The 20,725-nt window shown below is 43.4% G+C and overlaps 3 protein-coding genes across 3 annotated transcripts; 2 read left to right on the forward strand and 1 right to left on the reverse strand.

Annotated features, from left to right (window-relative positions):
* Positions 1 to 1,110: 1,110 nt before the first annotated feature.
* Positions 1,111 to 10,489, reverse strand: LOC125544560 (DNA-directed RNA polymerase III subunit RPC3-like). The gene is made up of 14 exons (XM_048708290.1): positions 10,286 to 10,489; positions 10,030 to 10,174; positions 9,841 to 9,941; positions 7,669 to 7,756; positions 7,370 to 7,518; positions 6,825 to 6,971; positions 6,486 to 6,596; positions 5,363 to 5,462; positions 4,520 to 4,654; positions 3,801 to 3,838; positions 3,597 to 3,689; positions 3,319 to 3,402; positions 1,951 to 2,100; positions 1,111 to 1,347 (listed from the first exon to the last, which is right to left on the reverse strand). Exons 1-14 carry the CDS (start codon positions 10,352 to 10,354, stop codon positions 1,249 to 1,251), a joined length of 1,509 nt encoding a protein of 502 aa, XP_048564247.1. The 5' UTR covers positions 10,355 to 10,489; the 3' UTR covers positions 1,111 to 1,248.
* A 32-nt stretch (positions 10,490 to 10,521) lies between these two features.
* LOC125544561 (50S ribosomal protein L15-like) lies at positions 10,522 to 14,266 on the forward strand. The gene is made up of 4 exons (XM_048708291.1): positions 10,522 to 11,025; positions 12,858 to 12,941; positions 13,018 to 13,107; positions 13,720 to 14,266. Exons 1-4 carry the CDS (start codon positions 10,597 to 10,599, stop codon positions 13,999 to 14,001), a joined length of 885 nt encoding a protein of 294 aa, XP_048564248.1. The 5' UTR covers positions 10,522 to 10,596; the 3' UTR covers positions 14,002 to 14,266.
* Positions 14,267 to 17,423: 3,157 nt separating this feature from the next.
* Positions 17,424 to 18,518, forward strand: LOC125548545 (heavy metal-associated isoprenylated plant protein 2-like). The gene is made up of 3 exons (XM_048712121.1): positions 17,424 to 17,577; positions 17,663 to 17,735; positions 17,821 to 18,518. Exons 1-3 carry the CDS (start codon positions 17,572 to 17,574, stop codon positions 18,189 to 18,191), a joined length of 450 nt encoding a protein of 149 aa, XP_048568078.1. The 5' UTR covers positions 17,424 to 17,571; the 3' UTR covers positions 18,192 to 18,518.
* Positions 18,519 to 20,725: the final 2,207 nt, after the last annotated feature.

The raw sequence follows: 20,725 nt of genomic DNA on the forward strand, positions 1-20,725 counted from the left end.
TACTTGAAGCGACGTAAAACTCGGGTACGCACTGCGAATTCAGGTTCAGAAACATGCACCCAGCTGCTCATCGTGCCATTTCCTGAGTGCCGACTGGCAAGCGTGGGCATCTGTCTCCACAAGTTTCCGCAATACCAAATCGGGAAGTTGAGTTCACGCTCCAAAAGCTATATATACGGAGCTAGAAAAGTTCAAATGATGGCCGATATAATGTGCTACATGGAGATCGGTAACAACGCACGGACAGTAGCAACAAGAAGAAAAGGCACGACCACTTGGCTTGGAACTTTCAGAAGGCACAAGGAAACAAGAGGCGAGATTGTCACTCACCAGCTGGACCACACAAATCCCTGAGACTGCAGGCTCGTGCTCGTGCATGGTAACACGCCACTACTACCAGCAGCGCCTCATCCCTCGGTGTAGATAACGTACTACGTACGTACAATGTGTGGACACAATCATACGCAAGCACGTACAATATATCTATCCATCTGCATAGGCGGGTCGATTGTGTACGTACGTACAGACTTTTGCCCTCATCACACCGTTGTTTAAGGAGGTTGGTACGCCGTCGAACATTCCCCGCGGAACAAGGCCGAATCAGTGGGGGGACTCTCTTATCATTGCGGAAAGAAAGAATCGTCGGGGTTTTGTTATTTCTCTCCAGCTAACTGCGGCAGTTGACCTGGCCGTATGCGCGCGCATTAGCTGTAGGGCTGCTTCATGCATGTGTGTGCGCACATGGGTGCGATACGCCTCGCAAAAGTCCATGGTCATACGTGCATGAGACGACGCGTTTGCGACCTCTACCTCTCGCGCGCGGATTGATAGATAGATAATGCAAATGCAATGGTGGCCGCTCCGAGTGGCGCAGCATCGACGCCCCCGCAACTTGCGAATTATTGTGATTATCCGCTTCCAATCATCGGTGGCCTGCCTGCCTGCCGGTACGAGTGGCATTTGGCCAGACGAATGGAATGGATAGCCTCACATGCCGGATGACGAGGCAGATCGGTGGGAATAGCATTCCTCCTGCCGTGCCAATTGCATGCTGGACATTACCAAAGTGTGGAATTTCCAAACACAACAATGGCAAAATGCGATATCGAAGATCTCAAAACATGCAGCGTAAATGAATTTCCCATAGGTGAAATCAGCTAAGAGCCAAAGATATATTAATTCAGTTGTCTAACTTCAGTCTGGTTTACTTTCTACATTTATGGTGGACTAAGATCGGCTCCGGTGTTTTCAAAAATCATGGAACAGCATGAGAGAGTCATCATGTCTCGTGAGGGCCAGGATCAGAATGTTCTTTCTGTTCCGCAGCTTTGTTTCGTCCTTCGAACCCTGCAATACATGAACAATTCGTGAGTTAAGGTCAGGTTGCACACATCTCTGCAAGTAAAACCTGCTTCAAGCCAACAAAGTTAGTTTCAGCAAGGTAAGGGTTCATTTAGTAAGATGGCATGGTGGCAACTAATCCCATATCGCAGACAGACATTATTCTTGGTGCCCTACAACTTCCCAGTGATGGTACTAATGTAAACTGATCTCAGCCCAGTTGATTCTTCAATCTAGTAACTCGAGAGTTGTTTCTAACCAAGGTTTTCTATATGGGAGCATAGGAAATTATTGGCCTCGATATATGGTTACGTATCTTCCTGCTCTGCATTTGGGATGATCTAATAATGTAAGCCTGATCCCAACCAAACAACGCTATGAAAATGCCGACTCAGTAAAGAAACAATCAAACTGAATTGCAACTATGATATGGCATAAACACATTATATAGTCATGTATGTACTGTGATGATAAACATATGGGCAATAGAGGAACCAATCCTGACGTGCATCCTGAATTCATGAAACGTAAAAGTAATAAACAATGTTTTGCTTAGGAAAACTCAGCTTACAGCTAAAAAACTGTAAATGATGATCATTAGATGATAACCTCGAGCAGAAGTTCAGCAATGTAATTCACCATCTGGCGCAAGTTCAAAGCAGCATGGTAGAGATTATCGATGAACTGCTCACGAAATGTATTTTTGGCTCTCCATACGAAAAACTGTGCGTACCCTGTTCCTGCTGCGGAAGCGATTTTCTGTAAACATAATAGAATTATTGTGAACAGAAGCACAAAATGAGACATCTTTTGTTACTTATAAACTTGCAGGATATCCATATGCATAATATCCTGTAATTTACAACAAAAGTTCTCCTAGCTTTAAGCCATAGTCAGTTCTTTAGGTTAGCTTGAAACTGAGGTAGCAGAACTGCAGTAGTGTGGAAGCTCTGAACTATTGCTCCAGGAAAGTAACTGAAACTTGAAAGTTGCTAGACGATAACTCTGCCATGGGTGACGTGTGAAACAAAAATACCATTCTATGTGGCTTAAGAACATCTCACTTTGTCAAACATCTAGTGCAAACATTTATTTGGGGCACAACAAAAGCCAGAAACAGCAATAGCAGATGCATTCAATTTCCTAGTTCCAGCTAATTTTCTACTGTATCAGTCCAATAGAATCACTTTCACAGGTATTATTTCTGGATAGTTCCAACTATGCTAATGCAGCATTAGAGCCTCTCTAGCAGATTCCTTATAACCCACTCATTCCTTCAAATTTGTAACCCAATAATGCAGCATTAGTGCTGGTGAAACTTATGGGTGCAAGAAGTTCTAAACTTTTCCCATTCCTTATCCTTAATTTGTTTTGAAGGATCTTCCCTAAAACTGGTATTTGTTCAGTAAATTTACAGAAGTTACTTACAATCATTTTAAGGAATAAGTGTTTAATAAAGCACCTACATATGCTCTTGAGCTGGTGAAACTTATGGGTGCAAGAAGTTCTAAACTTTTGCTGTATTACCAATTGCCACACTACAAAACTCAGAAAGTGTGGGTTAAGGTGTTCGAGCACCATTCACATAACTAGGAATTACTCTAGAACATATAACTGGATATTATTTGTGTTTAAGTACTTAATGTGTCAAGAAAACTTTAGACACTTACTCTTGTATTAACTAACTTATCAAGTTTGTTTACAAGCTTTATCCCAAATGCTCAAATAGCCTTTTAAAACTGCATTGATGCTTATAAATGATGCAGATTTATGATGAAAGTAACGCAATATATCATGAATTGATGATGCATTCGTAAGGCTAATATGGGCCACCTGCCTTGTATAGTAAAGTAGTAGACCATCAAAGCAGTGAAGTTATCGCACAACTAACATTTAAAGCAAGGAGGGTTATCATTGTCATTCTCTCTGCCCTCCAAGCAAGAAATACTACTTTTCTGATGACACTAGGAAACAGACCTCTGTATCTATGTAGCCATCGTTCCATAGTTTGTACAAAGTTGAATGAACAATCTGCTTGTCAAGAATTGTTGTGTCAATAATCTGCACATTTGCAATCAAAGTTTAGATTTGTGTACTTCGGGTTGCAACAGGAAGCCATGTCATCAAATAAACAATCATAAAACAGGATCACACAAATAAAATTAATGCATAACAGAAGCTTTCTTAACCAAACGAGTTTGACAACAATAGCAAAGCATAGTTCTACAATTTCCTCAATATGTAAGAGTACTTACTTGATCTGTCTCAACTGCACAACCTTGTGTGACCAATAGCCTAAAGATTGTAAAAGCTTCTTGCCCGTATTTCTTTTTCACAAGTGACTCTATCTATAATGCACACATAAAAGACATGTGCATGTCAACTGTTAGTACGGAAAGGACAGGGGAGTGTTTTTTAATAACTCAAATAAACCATGAAACAGTAACACAATCTGGTACCTCCTCATTTCTACATGCTTCAACCATTTTGCGTAAATCTACAGAAAAACAATACCACTGTCATGAAAATCTTACAAAAAGAACTTATGATGTTCACTCAAAGGCTGGCAAACTAAATTTAAACATCAAGTGTTTTTTAATCTTACATAAAAGAAATTATGATGTTAACTCAAGGTTGGCATACTAATTTTGAGCATCCAGAGTTCAGAATGGAAGACAAGTAACAAGGAAAGTAAGTTTCTACAACATAATTTCCAGCTGTTTAGAGGCTTTTTCACGCTTCGGCGGAATATTTTGTTATCACTGCATACAGCACAATTTCATGGAATAGCAGGCCGTCGGTATCAGCAACCTAATGGTAACTAGGCTCGAACTAATTATGAAAACAATGGAAGATGTCATAGCTATAGTACTTTTTCCATGTATAGACCAACCAACATGTCTCCTTAGCTGGAAGTGCGGAGTGTGGACTGGTTCACATGATCATATCCGAAGTTCCAATATAATTAAGACATTAAGCTACCACAATTCAATCCAGGAATTGGACTGGACTGAAATCAGTTTCCTTATGGCATCCATTGCCTAGTGGCAAGTTTTGATTTCCGAACCATAGAAGTTCATTTCTAGCAAGCTTGAACTGGGCTTCATGCCGAGCACTTAACTAACAGAACTTCGATGTATTCGACTTATACAGACTAAAAATATCAACAGTAACTTACCAAAAGTAAATTCTTCCCCATCGGAAGTAGTACACTGTAAATCCAGCAGGACTGGTTTTATGTCACCAATTGTCATTGCTGCAGTTCCTTCCTTTTGTCCTAGTTTCTCCAAAATACCATTTGTTGATGATGTCACTGAAAGAATGGAACTCAATGTTATACTTGTTGGAAACAATTCACAACTGATTGCTAGAATGGTCTTTCCCCCCTCTAGTGATATTATATAATTTTCAAGCAAGGTATAGTGATTTTCCTTGCATCGATATCGATAGGGCAACTATTAATCAAACTGGAACCATGTAACTAAAGTGATAAATTGTCATGGTACATTGGTACTTCAGCATATAGGGCAGCATATGACATTGTAGGAAATAAACTAGCATATGACATTCCCTAATCTGGCTCATTCAAGACTGTGCCAAGCTATAGGGCAGCCCGGTGCATGTAGCTCCCGCTTGCGCAGGGTCCGGGGAAGGGTCCGACCACTTTGGGTCTATTGTACGCAGCCTTTCCCTACATTTCTGTAAGAGGCTGTTTCCAGGACTTGAACCCGTGACCTCATGGTCACAAGGCAGCAGCTTTACCACTGTGCCAAGGCTCCCCTTCTTTGTGCCAAGCTATAGATTTCAAATAAATAGCTCAAACAGAAACTAGCATTTCTTAGTTAATGCTCACCACCAAGAGGCAAGACCAGAACCGATGGAATTTAAAAACAGAAATGCAGGTTAAAAATAGTTATGTTCATACAAGACTATATGTGGATGTAAAGCCATAAAAATAAAATTGCTGTGTTCCTGGATCTACTATTGAAAGGATACTTGAGATATTGATATCGGGTACTACCAGAGTTTGTATCTTTGTCAGTTAAGTTAGCTTCGAAAAATGACTCCCAGATAGGATGTGTGCCAACCTTCAGCTTTGGTTTCTTTCGGTCTGCACAAAACTTTAATGCAAGAAGGAAAACATTAAGTGAGAATTAACAAAGTCGAATTGCATGATTCATTCAGCTGCACCGTTCATGCATATACACAAATAAACAGATTTCAAAATGAAAAATCTGCATTCTCTGCTCTCTTTTTGTGGGGGTATGAGGCGGCGGTGCTGCTACATGAATAATCCTCATTCAACTTAACTTATTCGGGACAAAAAAGCAGGTGCAGTACAACAACACAGTCCTGTACATGACAGGCAAGCCTTACGGCATCTCTGATGTGCATCTCAAACCAGTTAAATAGATGCAATAGAAGCTAGAGAAAACTCTTAAGTTGAAGCTGACCACAGCATGTAAGAATAACTTTCATGGCCCACACAACAACATGCCCACCCCTAGCTGCCAGTTGCCGCTTCAGTTGGCTCTATCTTCGCTTGCAGCTCTGGCTCATCCCCTCCGAGGAGCAGCTCGGACTCATCCCCACGCCACAGAACTTCTTGGATAGTCTCCAAGATCTCCACAGTCAAGAACATTGTCAAGATAGAGGAAGATGCAGCTCTGTTGATCGGCCTCCCATCACTATTCTGTCATCGACGCCAAAGCTCCCTGACTGGACTTGTGCTTCCATTGTTCATGATCAGCTTGGTATTGGGAGAAATACCACTGGCAGTGGTATTGAGAGAGAGAGAGAGAGAGAGAGAGATTCAATACAGTGCAGAAGCTATTATATGTTCATGGAGTACATTCCTTTTTGCTTTTGTCCTCTTTTTACTGTACAAACTTCATTTCGCTTTGGGGTTTACATTACAATCCTTTCTTCATGGCAGCAGCAACCCCACCCGACCCCCACTCCTCTTCCCAAGCAATAAATCTCACTGTTGTTTTGTAGAAAACAATGGCTTGGTAGGTATCCTACTTCTAGAAGACCCAATGCAAGCAAGGAAAAGAAAATACAGAAACACCGCTGCAGATAAAAAGATGAAGACGCCTGCATAAATATGCTATCCATAGTAATGCTATGATAACAGAACATACCTTCTTCTTTAGACAGAATATAAATTTCTCAAAATTTACCCGCCAAAGTACTTCATTCTCTGCAATTGTTGAGTTGAGCTCTTCATCTACCTCAAAGGCTCCGTGTTTCCGCTGATGAAATAACGACACAGAGAATTACATGATGATAAAAGCAGTGCATTGCATACTGTTGCTGCATTTGCTAGTTCCTATCAATAATTTCAGAAAATGCCTTCACCATTGACAAAAATCTACACATGTCACTTTGCCTTTTCTCGTTTAACTACAGGATGGCCGAAACAACAAACACCAAATTTTCACATAACATGGTGGTGAAGATAAGTAAAAAGAGTACACCACCTTAGCACCTGCAACAGCGTTATGAGGACAATCATTTGTCTTTGATGCATCCTCCATGCCGTATGGGATCTCAGAAAACCTTTCTGGGTCAGAAAGGGTTGCAGTATTGACAACTTTCTGCTGAAGTGAAAGAACCTCCTCGGCAGTCTGTAACAAAGATAATTTTCTCAGGTCCTGTAACTGACTATCATACACAGAACATAGCAACAGAAGAAAGAACAGTACTAATGCATTATTAAAGCATCGAGATCTTGGTACTAGTAACTATCAGTTTTCACAAAGTGTACAGGTGATGACCATGAGTTAAGAGTAAGATGATTTTCGTCAACAGGCCTCGCATAAAAAGGACCCAAACCACCGAGCTAGCTAATTAGCCCGTTGCTAAGATGTCTAATTACAAGACCAAGTTACTAAACTAACCAGCCTAGTCAGCTTCTACCAATCCTGCATGCATTTGTATTAGTTTACAGTAGAAAACTATAAAAGTAAGTAGAGGCCTATTAAAATGACCAGGAATGTCCATAACAGGGAATCACTTTACATACTTTTGGAACTCTTCTCCTTGCAGCTGTAGATTGTTCATCTTCCTGTGGATTGAAATAGGGTTCAGCTTTTGGGCAACGTTCCACATAACGTGCATACACAAGTTTGTTGAAGTTCATTCGTATTTCTTCCCTTGCTGGTTGGATGGTGCCTTGAACATGGATGACCCATTATCAGGGAACAGTAATAGTCACTATCACCAGCAAATATCAAAGATTATGGGAAAAAAGGAAAGAGAATAACATCATAAAAAGAACAGTGGATGATCCAATAACAACTTCAACAAATTAAAAGGACATACCTTCTGGCACTTTAGAGATTGTGCGTCCCACAAGTTGGTCAAATGTTAGCCTACCATTCTGAAGCAATCCCTCAATAAGAGTTTCTGACTGCAAGATACATAAGTTCTATGCATAAGGTCATAAACTTTGGAAAAGTTACAAGTACTCAATGATTGTAGGCATAATGTTAAAATTAACTTTATTTTCTTCTGAGAATGGCCCGGGAAACGATCACACATTTTGTAGCAAAAATAGCACCAGAACAATTAGAATGTAAATTCAGGCAAGGTATGTTATCTGTCAGTTTCTCTATCAACTACCAGCATATCACAAACAATAATTACCAGCATATTTATTAAACACCTAAAAAGGGATCATATCAACATCCCCACAGCCAACAGCATTCTCCCCTTACCCTGTCAACCCGCCTCTGTTACCATGGGTGGAGAATAGGGAATGGCCACAACATCACAAGCATCAAACCTAGAACCTAATGACTTTTATAACACTGTAGTCCAATTAAATATGTATATCGATATATAGAGTAAAAATACAAATAATTCCACTAATAAATTACAATTAAAATATGTGTATATAGCAACTTATTTTATGCTGCAGATATGATCATCTTTCTGCAAAAGTGTTTGCTTGTTCAGATTCAACACTCTAGTATTATGGATTGGGGGGATTTCAGAGTGCACAAGTTCTCAACCCTCAGGGCAGAGTACAAATATGAATATACGTGAGAAAATACAAAATGTTAATCGTACAGGAAAATCTTAACCATATTTGTATTTTATAAAATATAGTAGTCCAATAATATGGATAGTACGGACCCTTGACGGAGAATGGATGTTTGGCTCTCGGCCTCCATGGAGGCCTTTTTTTTGAAAAATTCAAAATTCAAACTTTTCCGTTTCAAAAAAATCTGAAAAAAATTATGCAAGTAAACAAGGATGTTATGTGTATGTATCTAAAATTTCAGGGTGAAACACGTTGAAATGTGACTTGTTCAAAAAAGACAAATTCATGGCTTGGGAGGATGAATAGTATCATGTGTTAAAAAGCCTCAGAGTTGTCTTTTTTGCACAGCCCTCATTTCAACGTATTTTGCCCTGAAAATTTACACAGATGTGTGTTATGCCTCCATGTATGTCTGTAACTTTTTTCGGAGTTTTTTGAAATGTGGAAATTGAAATTTGATGAATTTTGAATTTTTCAAAACCGAGCTCCATGGAGCTCGGCCTCCAAAGGCAATATCCGCCCTTGACGCCCTAATAAGTGTGGGGAACATTGAAAATAGGGTCATACATGGTACCATGCACCACAGTGTAGCATGCTTGGAGATTAACCCAGAGGATGGATCGAGAATGTAAATACAGCATTAGTTTAAAAAATTGGAATGATCAAGCTGAAATAGTATGATTTTTTTTCAGAGTACGCCAATGGCATACCTTAGTTTTATTGAAGGGAGCAAACCAAATTACAGGAGTCTGGCACTACACTACAAACAGTGCAGCCAGAGAAACACCACTCCATCTATTACACTCTAACGTTGTCTCACAAAAATATCTAGACACACCACACCCGTCCTCCTAATGACATAAAGCTCATCCACAATGTGGTCAAATAGTACGAATATGAAACGGTTCATCTTGCACTACATATAGAGGAAAATGTTTGTCGACGAAAAGATGATGCCTTATGATCTTGAAGTGTAAGAAGAATATGTTCAGACGTACAGCACTACAATAATTTGATTATGCTGAACGGCAAACTCCAGATAGAAAGGATTAGGTAGCTTCTATTTGCCAACAGTGACTGCAGTAGCTAAATATCATGAAAGAGTAAAGGACATCCTCGGGACCCCGACCTAAATTTGCAAGTACCCCATGTTATCAACTCTAGATCAGTAATCAAGGTCAAGATGCATTGTGATTGTTTTAGCACATGTTAATAACCTTTAGTGTAATACTCCGAGATATCTCAGTTACTCTTTGTCATCGCCTCTAGACCATTAATCAAGGTTGATATGCATCTAGCAACGAGAATCAAAAGGTGCAAAAAAATCTACAGTACCATCTGCTCCGCACTGATTTCAGCATTCAGAGAATTATGGATGCTGCTTTAATCAATCCCAGCTTTTAACAAGCAAGCGTGAACTAAAATCAAGTGCGTATCCAAGTACGGACCTCTGGAATGTCCGCGCGGATAACAGAGATGAACTTTGAGAAGCGCAGCCGATGCAGGACATTGTCGAAGATGGCCAAGTAGAGCGTGATGGTCCTATCGCCTACAATCACAGAAAAAATATATGGAGTCACGGACTAGCAGGGTATCGAATCGAATCATATAGCCAAGGGATTTGCATACGGGCTTGCCTCTGGGCGATGAGAAGGCCTGAACGCAGTTGTGCTGGATGAGGACGAGGAGAGAGTTCTTCACTTGCCCCTGCGGGAGCTTGAGACGGCGCACAATCTCCGTCAGCTGCAGCGCCCCGTGGCGGAGGAGGCAGTCGCACACCTTCTGCGAGAGGGGATCGGGCGGCCGGAGTTAGGGCTTCACACGCACGAACACGCTGACACACTGCGAGTACGCAGGGGAACGGCGGGAGAGTGGAGGTGGGCAGGATCTTACCGCTACGAGGGGGCCGAAGTGGTCGGATATGAGGCCCGCGGCGAGGAGGATGCCATGCTGCGACACCATGGTCGCCGGCGGCGAGGAGGATTAGGATTTTTGGGTGCGTGTTGCGGCGGTGGCGTCGGCACGGCGCGCCAAAGCCCTCAACGCGAGACAACCTAACCAGCAAAGACTGCACGTGACGTGATCCTGGGCGTCCATTTTTAGGCCAGCGGCTGAGGTTTTATGCCACGGAACCGTCCATTCTAACCCTAAACCCCCGGCGCAGCCAGACCGGTGGAGGAAGCCGCCAGCCCACCACAGCAGCCATGTTGCGCCGCGCCTCCCAGCTCCTCCGCACCGTCCCCACCGCCGCCGTGTTCCCCCGCCGCCTCCCGCAACCGCACCGGCACCCGCTTCCAGCCCCACCCGCCTATCTCCTCCCCGCCCCCAGGCAACCATCGTACTTCTACGCCACCGAGTCAGCGGCGGCGCGGCCACCAAAGGTGCCGCGGCCACTGAGGACGGTGGGGAGCCTGCTGAGGCTGAACGACATCCGCGACAACCCCGGCGCGACGCAGCAGAAGACGCGCAAGGGCCGCGGGATCGGCTCCGGGAAGGGCAAGACGGCGGGGCGCGGGCACAAGGGCCAGAAGGCGCGCGGCACCGCTCGCTTCGGCTTCGAGGGCGGCCAGACCCCGCTGCGCCGCCGTCTCCCCCGCCGCGGCTTCAAGAACCGCTTCTCGCTCACGTTCCAGGTCCAGGGCCCTCTTTGCATTTCTGTTCATCTGCTTTCCTTGCACGCAGCAATGCGACATTTGCTGTTTGCGATCTAAGTTGTTTGATTACGAATCAACATTTCGTTCCTTGTTTTCCATGTATGTGTGGCATTCTCGAAGGTTGCTTGATTCTGTGACCGTAAGTTGTCCGGGTCAACATTTCTGCACAGAAGGTGCTTGATCTGTGCTCTGTGCACGGAGTTCACATATTTTCATTTTACCAGCACTTATTCCGAGTGCTACCTTGATAAGGATTTTGTCCCCTTCGTAGATGCTCCTTAGTTAGGCGAAGGAATTTCTGACTGAGCTTACTAGTGCCCTATCTGTAGTGGTAGCTCTTAGACGAGGTTCTGGATCATTTTGTTCCTCAGTGTACAACAATAGAACTGTGTGTTAAAAATGGCAAAAGGCAGCATGAAAGTACCTTAATATGCATTATGAGAAGACCGGGATAGTTGATTTTCACCTAGCAGCGGCCATTTTTAAGGAACTTATGAGCTTTGGAAAAATGGGCATTCTGAGATAACATAGAAAGTACCGAGAAGACAGCAAGAGATTATGGTCATAGGTGGGAAAATGGGCATTCTGAGATAACATAGCAGCGGCCATTTTTAAGGAACTTATGGGCTTTGGAAAAATGGGCAGCACCAGCTTGCAGCATTGGAAGACTTGGCTTGGGCGTCAACAATTTCAGCTATCTATCTTCTAGTTGATAGTGTATGCCGGCTCCTTATCAGCTAGAGTATGATATATGTGAGCAGTGGTGGATCTATACCAAGTGCCAAGATACTTGCCTTGTGCATTGAATTCATGAATTGGTCGCCAAACTTTGGTGGACAAAATAATCGGTGAGGTTTTGCTAATCTGTTGTAAGACCTGAGGTATTGTGCACTGATTTTGGACATATCTATTAAAGAGTAAACTGTTGATTGGACAAAATCTCTATGCTTGATATTTGTCCAGGAAGGAAACCTAGGCTTATATTTAAAGTTTACACATTATCTAATCTATTAATGGATATATAAGTTCATGTTAGCAAAGTGGTGGGCACTATTTCATGTCATGTTAGTATGCAAGAACAACTGAACCTTGTGCGTGTGTGCAGGCTTCAAAGAAGTATCATATGTGGCAGGGTTACATTTCTTTAGTGTTATATATATTAGATTGCGAAGACCAATGCAAAAATGTTCTTTTAATAGATGTGCCCATTGATAGTTTTTTTCTTCTTCTCTTCTTTGTTCATCGTAACACAAAAAGAACATGCAATATTCTTATACTCCCTCCGATCTCGCAGCTTTAGTACAAAGTTGTACTAAAGCTGCGACAAGTAATATGGATCAGAGGGAGTAATATATATAGTTGTATCATGTTACGTAATCTCTAGCATAAGACTAAAGCATCAAAAAATTACAATCTAATGAATTGCATCTATCATATTTTGTTAACTCCTTCAGGAGGTACTGTGAAGGGATTTACTGTTCGGCATTTAGCAGTGGAGTAACTTTCTGTTTGCTTTACAATCTTCTAGCCTCCTGAAATTGTATTCCCACATACATGCGACATGCCTATCTCTGCTAGTTCATGCAGTGATTGTTTTCAGCAAATTGTTGCTATTTAATCCATGATAATGTCTGACTTCAACATCTACAAAATAACGTCAAAATTTTGCATTCATTTGGGTAACTGGACATTCATTGTAGAACTTGTTCAACAACTTGACAATTACTTTGTTTATGCTTTAAGTTCAATTTTTTATTTGCAAATGGCACCCTGAGCATAGTGTGATGTTGGTCATCTTTCCCTGTGGTCAGCCCTGTGGACTGGGAAAAATTGCGAAGCTCATCAATGCTGGAAAAATTGATTCCTCTGAATTGATCACAATGAAGACACTGAAGGTACTACAGTCATTTCTTTCAACTAGCTATGTTTCTGTTTTCTTCTTTGCAACATCAACTTATCACACTTTATCAGGATACAAGTGCCATTGGAAAACAAATAAAGGATGGGATTCGGTTAATGGGCCGTGGTGCAGAAGAAATCAAATGGCCAATTCACCTCGAGGCAAGCCAAAGCTAGTTTGAAATAGTTAAATCTTTAAGCATACAGTTTCTTGTTCATTTCAAGTCCTCCATTCTCAGGAACAGCATGCATGTTTCATAGTCCTATTCTGTTCTGTTTCTTGCTGCATGCGACGACATATAATCCAAAAATGTAAATGTATCTGTTCCGCCGAGCGCCATTTATCCATTATAATGATATCACAGAATGTGCCCATTTAGTTATGTCTTTGCATGACCTGCCTGTCCATTGCTTGCAATCATGTCGAGTACAAGTAGTGGCTCTTGTAGAGGCAATGAGGGAGTTCCAACTGTGAGTGTAGTAAATATAGCTTTCTTATTGTTAAATATTGTTTCGCATGTGCCCAACTAATACAACATGGTTCATATATAAGTATAGTATCTAATAGGTGGTGGCAGTGAAATAAAAACTAGCATGACTTTACTTGCAATGTATGTTAAGTGAAATTATATTGCTTTGATTATCAAGATATAACATTTTCAACTTAGAAGACTGGTTACACATACTAGGTCAGCTGTGAAGATTGGTGCTGCGGATTGGATAGTATGTATCCAAATTTTATGGATCCCTTCCTAAGCAAATGTAAATTGGCAGGTATCAAGGGCGACCGCAAGGGCGAAAGCTGCAGTTGAAGCAGCAGGTGGAACTGTAAGATTGGTGTACTACAACAAGCTTGGGTTCAGGGCACTACTCAAACCTGAATGGTTTGCAAAGAAGGGCCGCCTTATACCAAAAGCGGCGAGGCCTCCACCCAAGCAACGAGACAAGGTTGATAGCATTGGCCGACTACCTGCTCCCACAAAGCCACTTCCCTTCACACCGGAGGAATTAGAGTTTACTGCCAAGCGTGAAGCTGCTAAAGTGATCGCTGCATAGGAGGGAGTACAAATCACTGAAGAAGCCCATCCAAACTTTTATTACTTACATAAGTCTTGCACCGGGCATGTATAACAATCACTTGCTCTTTCCTATAGGTGTATTCCTTGTGGGATCCTTGTGTTTCCTTGTCATTTGTGCTACGCGGGAATGACATTTTCTTCTTCAGGTGGCAGTAGTACCTCCTGGTAAGCACCAGGGCTGGCCAGTAAAATATCCTGTAACAATCTTTTGAGAGATCAGTTCATTGTTTTTTGAGAGATCAGTTCATTGTTTTCATTAATAGAAACTTTTTCTCTAGGGCAGTCAGTTTCAGCACTAACTGTACTTCAGAAATGTCTGCCAAACACTATAGGACAAAAGATGACTTTTGGTGTACTAAGTATTAAGAAAAAAAGGAGCATCTGTCAAAAAGTAAAAAAGTAAAAGAAAACAAGGGGTAATTAGTTTTAGGACCCCAATAGCCAACGAACCTTCCCTGGGAAGGGATGGCAATTTTAGTTGCCACGAGCATTGCAATTTTAGTTAGCGAGCATGACAACTACGCTGTAGTTTTGTTTTCCATTATAAAATTGCCGTGCTTGCAAATTTAAATCGTCATCTTTGCCCATCCTTGTGATAACTAAAGTTGCCATCAAAATGTTTGCAATTGCCACCCTTCCTAGAGAACGTCCACTGAAGAACATTACCCTGGTTTTAGCACAAAGAACAACTCTTCAACAACTTCTGTAGGTTCAATGTAAGATCTATCTGTTGTTTAATCATCACATCAATTTTTCCTTCAATTTTTAAGGGGGTGATATCTTTAGCAATTTATTAGTAAAAGCATAAGGAATGGGACAAGAATTCTTGGAACATGGTTACATGCGTACTCGCAAGACCAATATATGAAATTATATGGTATTAAACTTGATTGACCATTCTACTCACGTGTGAAGTTTCGTGAAGAAATGACATATATGGTATCCTGAGCAAAAAAAAGTAATGTCATACTTATCATAAGGGATCTTGTGTGACCTATTGGATGGAACCAAGGAAGGGGGCCCACCCAGGGGATATTTATTGGTTAGGGATGGAAGGTCACTTAGCTCTTCGTAGCCCCTTCGTAGGTCTAGGCCTCTTTTGGTTCATAGGATAGGATTATCATAGGAATAGGAAATTTGTAGTAAATGAGATAACATGTATCTCAAATCCTATGAATAGGAATAGGAAACAAGATGTCATTTGGTTCACGTCAAAAGAAATTTTCCATTGAGTCTAGACTCATTTTTATTTTTCTATGAAATGTGGAGGATAGAAACAAATCCTATGTAGGAATAGAAATCCATTTCTATGAACCAAAGTGCTCTAAAAGAAAAAATCCTATAAGAATCATATCCTCTATAATTCTTATGAAATTCCTCCAAACCAAAGGAGGCCCTAGCATTTTCGTGGCGTCTACCCGGCTGAAGCATGTGGCAAGGAAGCCTACTACAATGATTTTGATTACATCAAAGTTTTACCCAAGTCAGTACCGGCCGAGACTTGAAGGAAAGCGTCGCTCTCCCTCTCGTTTGCCCGTCCAGTGATGAGACGGTTATGTTAGCTTAATCAGATTTGACACAAGCCTTGCCCTGACCTTACTCTGGTCAATCAGACGGTACTAATTGATCATCGGCTTGCCCCATCGCAGACACCCGACCACAAGAGAAGCAATCATCAGCCTGGCCCATCGCACTTACACTAATTGATGCCTCTTTTCTCTGAAGCACTCTGTGCTTCATTTGACCTTTTGTTTAAGCAGGGTTGTTTTTGTCTGGTCTTCTGCAACGAAGGCAGAGTGGTTGGAGGGAGTAGTGATCCTTTTGCTCTTGCATATTTTTCTTTTCCTCTGTCGTCCAAGGTTTCGTGTGCATCCTTGACACATGTCCTGGGGCGGTGGGGCCTAATCCCCTATTAACAAGATTATAGTGCCGTTGTTGCAAGAAAATTTTCTCCAGGACAACGGAGCTGAAAACAACCAGCCACCCATATTACACCCAACAGCTAGGAATCTCCGTTCCAGCAAGAGAATGCCGGCATTTTCTATGCTGGAGGTTGGCAATCTACCATTGTTTTGCTCCGTGAGATCCCTCTTGGATCGGCTGTCCCATTATCCCACTCTCATTCCAAAAAGTTCTAATATCAACACCCCCAAAAGGCCAAAACATAATGTCCTGGGCTGGAGGGACGAGAGCAACCATACTTAAAAGTTTCTTATAAACGACGTTGCGCCAATAGAATACTGAATACGAACGTGCGAACTCCCATCTAGGGTTTCCTTGCCTCTCGCCGGCGCCGCCGGTTCGCTTCATCTTATATCGTCTTTGGAACATGGAGGCATGGTGGATCCCGGTCCTTGTCGGCGGGAGGGTTCCGTTTTTAGATGCTTTTCTGAGTTTTATAAGGGTTTGTGCCATGCTCAAGAAAATGAGGCGGCGGCGGCTTCTTGAAGATGGAATAAGGTCCTCCTCACCTAGCCCCCGTCCCGGTGATGTTTCAAGCATCGTCGGAAGGCGTGTGAAGGTTTGTCTCCGACGGATCTCGTAGAATCCGGTCGGCGTTTGTCCTCGGTGGATCTGACTGGATCCAGTCTTCGTTCGTCTGTGTTCTGTGTGTCTGCAGCTCGCATCCTTCTGGTCTATGCTTCTCTTCATCGGCGGCGGTTACTGTTCTGGTGCACGACGACTTTCCGACTGTCTACTACAACAATGTTCGTCCGACTCCGACGAGGGAGGGGCAATGACGGCGGTGCGTCTTCGGCTCGCTCCAGTGCTCGTAGTCGTCGCTAGGTGGTCTACGGACCTGGATGTAAATTTTATTTCTAGTGTTCTTTGTACTGCCTTGACAGTTGATGAATAGATCGAAAATTTTCTCGTAAAAAATAACTAATACGAACCAACTACTGCATATATATGTTCGTTCCAGTACCCATACCGTGCTGTTTGTCGCAGTGGTATTAGTTGCCGACGTCTCCCGTGACACCGAGTCGTCTCCCCAGGTTGCTGGTTAGTCAAGCACTAATAAAAAAATATGACTATGCTAACCAGACAGCCACCACGGCCATAGCTATTATACTACCAATCCATTGATGATTAGGCATATACTAATTCAACTTCCAACCAGCTGTTAGAATAAGCACATGCTTAACTGCCGCCGTTCGTTGCAAAAAACGCACCAAATAGATGAGAAGGTACTGAAAATCCCGGGACTTCTTTTTGCGGGTGTTACATAATTCTCATCATGTCGACATCCGGTGGAGAGTCGGCTGAACACATCCGGGCTGCACACCTACTACTACGACTAGTTACTGACTTAAAACTTATTTCAAATCTCCTTGTAGAAACAGCAATATGAAATGCATTTGCATGAGTTGGTTTTGCACTGTGGCAATGATTGTTGCAATTGACCGAGTCCAGAGTCCAAACCACCAAGGGAGTATAAAGCCAGAGAGGAGGCTTTCGGGAGAGCTTGCATCCAGGCACATATACCAAGTACACCAATCAGCAACCTTCAAGTGTCCTAGTTTGATCTCGCCGCGAGCCCGTGAAGATGAAGGTTCTGCATGCTCTTAATTTCCTTCCTCCCAAGCTTGTTTCTGAGATTTTATTGGTTACTCACCGTTTCTGTTATTCTGAACCAGATGGTGCTTAAGGTGCCGATGGTCTGCAAGAAGTGCAAATCTTGCGTCCTTACGATTGTGTCCAAGGTCAAAGGTCTGTATATTCTCTCGCTCTATAGCCTTGATTCGCTCGTCTCTATAACTTACTTGACAGGTCGTGTCGTGTGTGTCCATGGCAGGCGTCAAGTCGATGGCATACGACGAGGAGAAGAGCACGCTGACGGTGGTGGGGGAAGTGGACGTGGTGGTGGTCGTCGACGCGCTGCGCAAGGGGAAGCACCCGGCGACAGTGGTGACGGTGGGCGACGAGAAGAAGGAAGCGGAGGAGAAGAAGAAGAAGGAGGAAGAGGAGAAGAAGAAGAAGGAGGCCGAGGAGAAGAAGAAGAAGGAATGCCTGGAGAAGATGCAGAAGTGCTGCCTCAAGGCTTGCCCGCCGCCACTCTACTGCCCCAAGGCTTGCTCGCCGCCACGCCACTGCCCGCCGCCACCCCGCTGCCCGCCGCAATCCTACTGCTACGTCGACGACTCCGGCCCCTGCACCATCGTGTGAGCGAGAGGGGAGATCATCGACCCGGCGCCACCGTATATATACAGCCGATCGTTGTTGCCGGTGCAAATCAAGCCACTCCTCCAGGCCAGGCACACCAATTAATTCGTGCGTACGTCTTGTTCATCGTTCAGAAGATTCAGAGCTTGCATGCACACTATTTTCTTTTCCTGTATCTTTTCCGGTTCCTGTGATCAAGAATTGTATGTCTCCACGGAGACCTTCTTTTACTACTCACAACTCGTCTACTTGCAATCTGCAAATGAGCTGTTTGGTTCATGACCATGCGACGACTTGGATATAAGATTGGTGGTGGGGTTCTTAGCTTCACCTAATAATGTGACAAGTTGATTAGTCTACCGGTCGGCATTGCCAAATGGAACAGTTTATTGCAACAATTTGTCCCTATCGACGCTGGAACTTTCATATGCCGTTGCCGATTGGTACTCTCCGGGAAACAAATTATTTCTGCAGATCACGCAATGATTCAGGTCCACTTTTACAATTCTCCAACTTACCTCTTGACCATTGAAAAAAAACACTCTTGAGACTTACTCCCTCCGTTTTTAAATATTTGTTTTTTTAGAGATTTCAACAATTAACTATATATGAAGCAAAATGAGTGAATCTACGCTCTAAAATATGTCTATATACATCCGTATATGGTAGTCCATTTGAAATCTCTAAAAAGATAAATATTTAGGAGCGGATGGAGTAGGAGCTAAGGGCATCTCCAGCCATTCGGTGCCCTCAGGGACTGAAATATCGCCGTCTGGGGGCTAGCCGATGCTATTTCCGCCGTGGGGGCGATTGGGTTCCCAACCGCCGTCCCAAGTTGATCCCAGACGCCATTTTTTGAATTCCAAATTCGGCTAGATTCATACAAAATGACACAAATTTGGACGAAATTCAGGCGGTTTTCATTGATATTTGTACAAAATTAAAGACATAACTTAAAAACTTAGAAAAATAAAACTACGCTGCCGCCGCCGCCCCGAGCCTACTGCATGCCAAGGAGCTTGTAGAAGGCGGTGTAGTCGCCGCCGTCGTCGTCCTGCACGCCGTCATCCTCCTTGCTACAACCCTGTCCTGGGTCGCCGTGGCGGACGGGGTTGGTCGGCGCCGGCGCCTCTTCGTCGCTGTCCTCGAGGACGATGACGCGCGGCGCTGGCGCTCCATCTCCTCCTGGACATAGTTGCCCCGTGTCCATTTGAGGCCGGTTTCGAGGTCAGCGGCCATGTCGACATGCTCCTGCTTGATGACGACGGGTTGCGTCGCCGGCTCCTTCTTCGGCCTGACAAGGCGAAGATAGCCGCGGGGAGGAGGGCAAGGTGGTCGACGACCCTCATTTATGATGAGGCTGTCGTCGCGGCTGCGCCGGCGCTCCGGCGTGTCCTGGGGCTCGGCCTTGACGGCAGTGAGCGGCATCGTCGTGCGGGAACCGAGACGATGAGGACGACAAAGGTTCTCGGCATCGCCCAGTCGCTGACTCAGCGGGTCCATGTGGTACAGTTTTGTTTTCGCACCAAATTCGTTTCCCCCGGCACCCCCGGTCGGCCCCTAGTGCGCTGGGTTCGGTCTGAGTCCGTCGGCGCCAATTTCAGTCCTAACCGTGAAATTTGGGCTTTTGGGGCGTGACTGGGCCGATTTTTTTGAGCCAGCGATAAAAAGGGGGCGGGGGGGGGGGGGTGTGCGAGTGGAGATGCTAAGACTAGAGAACAAATCTAAACTGTGTATTGTTATAACTAGATAATATCCCGCATGTTGTTGCGAAAATGTTTTGCTATATATTCCAATGATACCTGAGTGTGCCAAACGTGACCTTTGGAGTAATAATAATATGAGAGCTAAAGCTGAAAGTAGGGAATCGATGACTGTTATGAATAGCATGCAATTCCAAGCCAGAGAAGGAAAGGTCAAAATGCTATATACGGTAGACGTATTACTAGCTGTTTTCAGAGCTAAAAGGACATATTTATTTCTTGAAAACGTTTGTTCCATAGGAATCAAATTTCTAAGTTATAGAAAAACTCTAGATAAAGAATTATTTTTCTGTATCATCCATGATCTTCATATTTTTCCAACGGATTTGCTAAAACTCATTCAGCTGAGAATCAAATTGGTCTCATTCACTTTTCTGGCCGTTTGATTGAGCTGCGCCACGATTTGTGTTTTCCTCCTGTAGAGAGCTTCGTAACGACGGAAGGCACAGCCCATCTATTGTCCCGCTCGTGGCCTGTTTTTTTTTGTCGTGTGCTTGTTTTTCTTTTTTTGCTGACAAAGCCCACTTGTGTTGGATATAGGAAGCCCGTGTCTTATCACTCCTTTTTTCATTTCTCTTTGTGTCTTCTTGGTGGCGGTTGAGACTCGGGAAGAGCCTGCTGCGGGAGATCGGTGGTGGTGGCATTTTTCGAAGTAAGAATCCGCCCGTTCTGTTGGTCCTCTAATCTTTTTGTTGGTGTCGATGAAATATTTTTTGTTTTTTGTTTAGGGTTTTTTGTTGTTCTTGCAACCGACCCAGTCCGAGCGTAATCGTA

The sequence above is a fragment of the Triticum urartu genome, chromosome 3 (assembly GCF_003073215.2).
Source record: "Triticum urartu cultivar G1812 chromosome 3, Tu2.1, whole genome shotgun sequence".
NCBI classification, from domain to species: domain Eukaryota; kingdom Viridiplantae; phylum Streptophyta; class Magnoliopsida; order Poales; family Poaceae; genus Triticum; species Triticum urartu.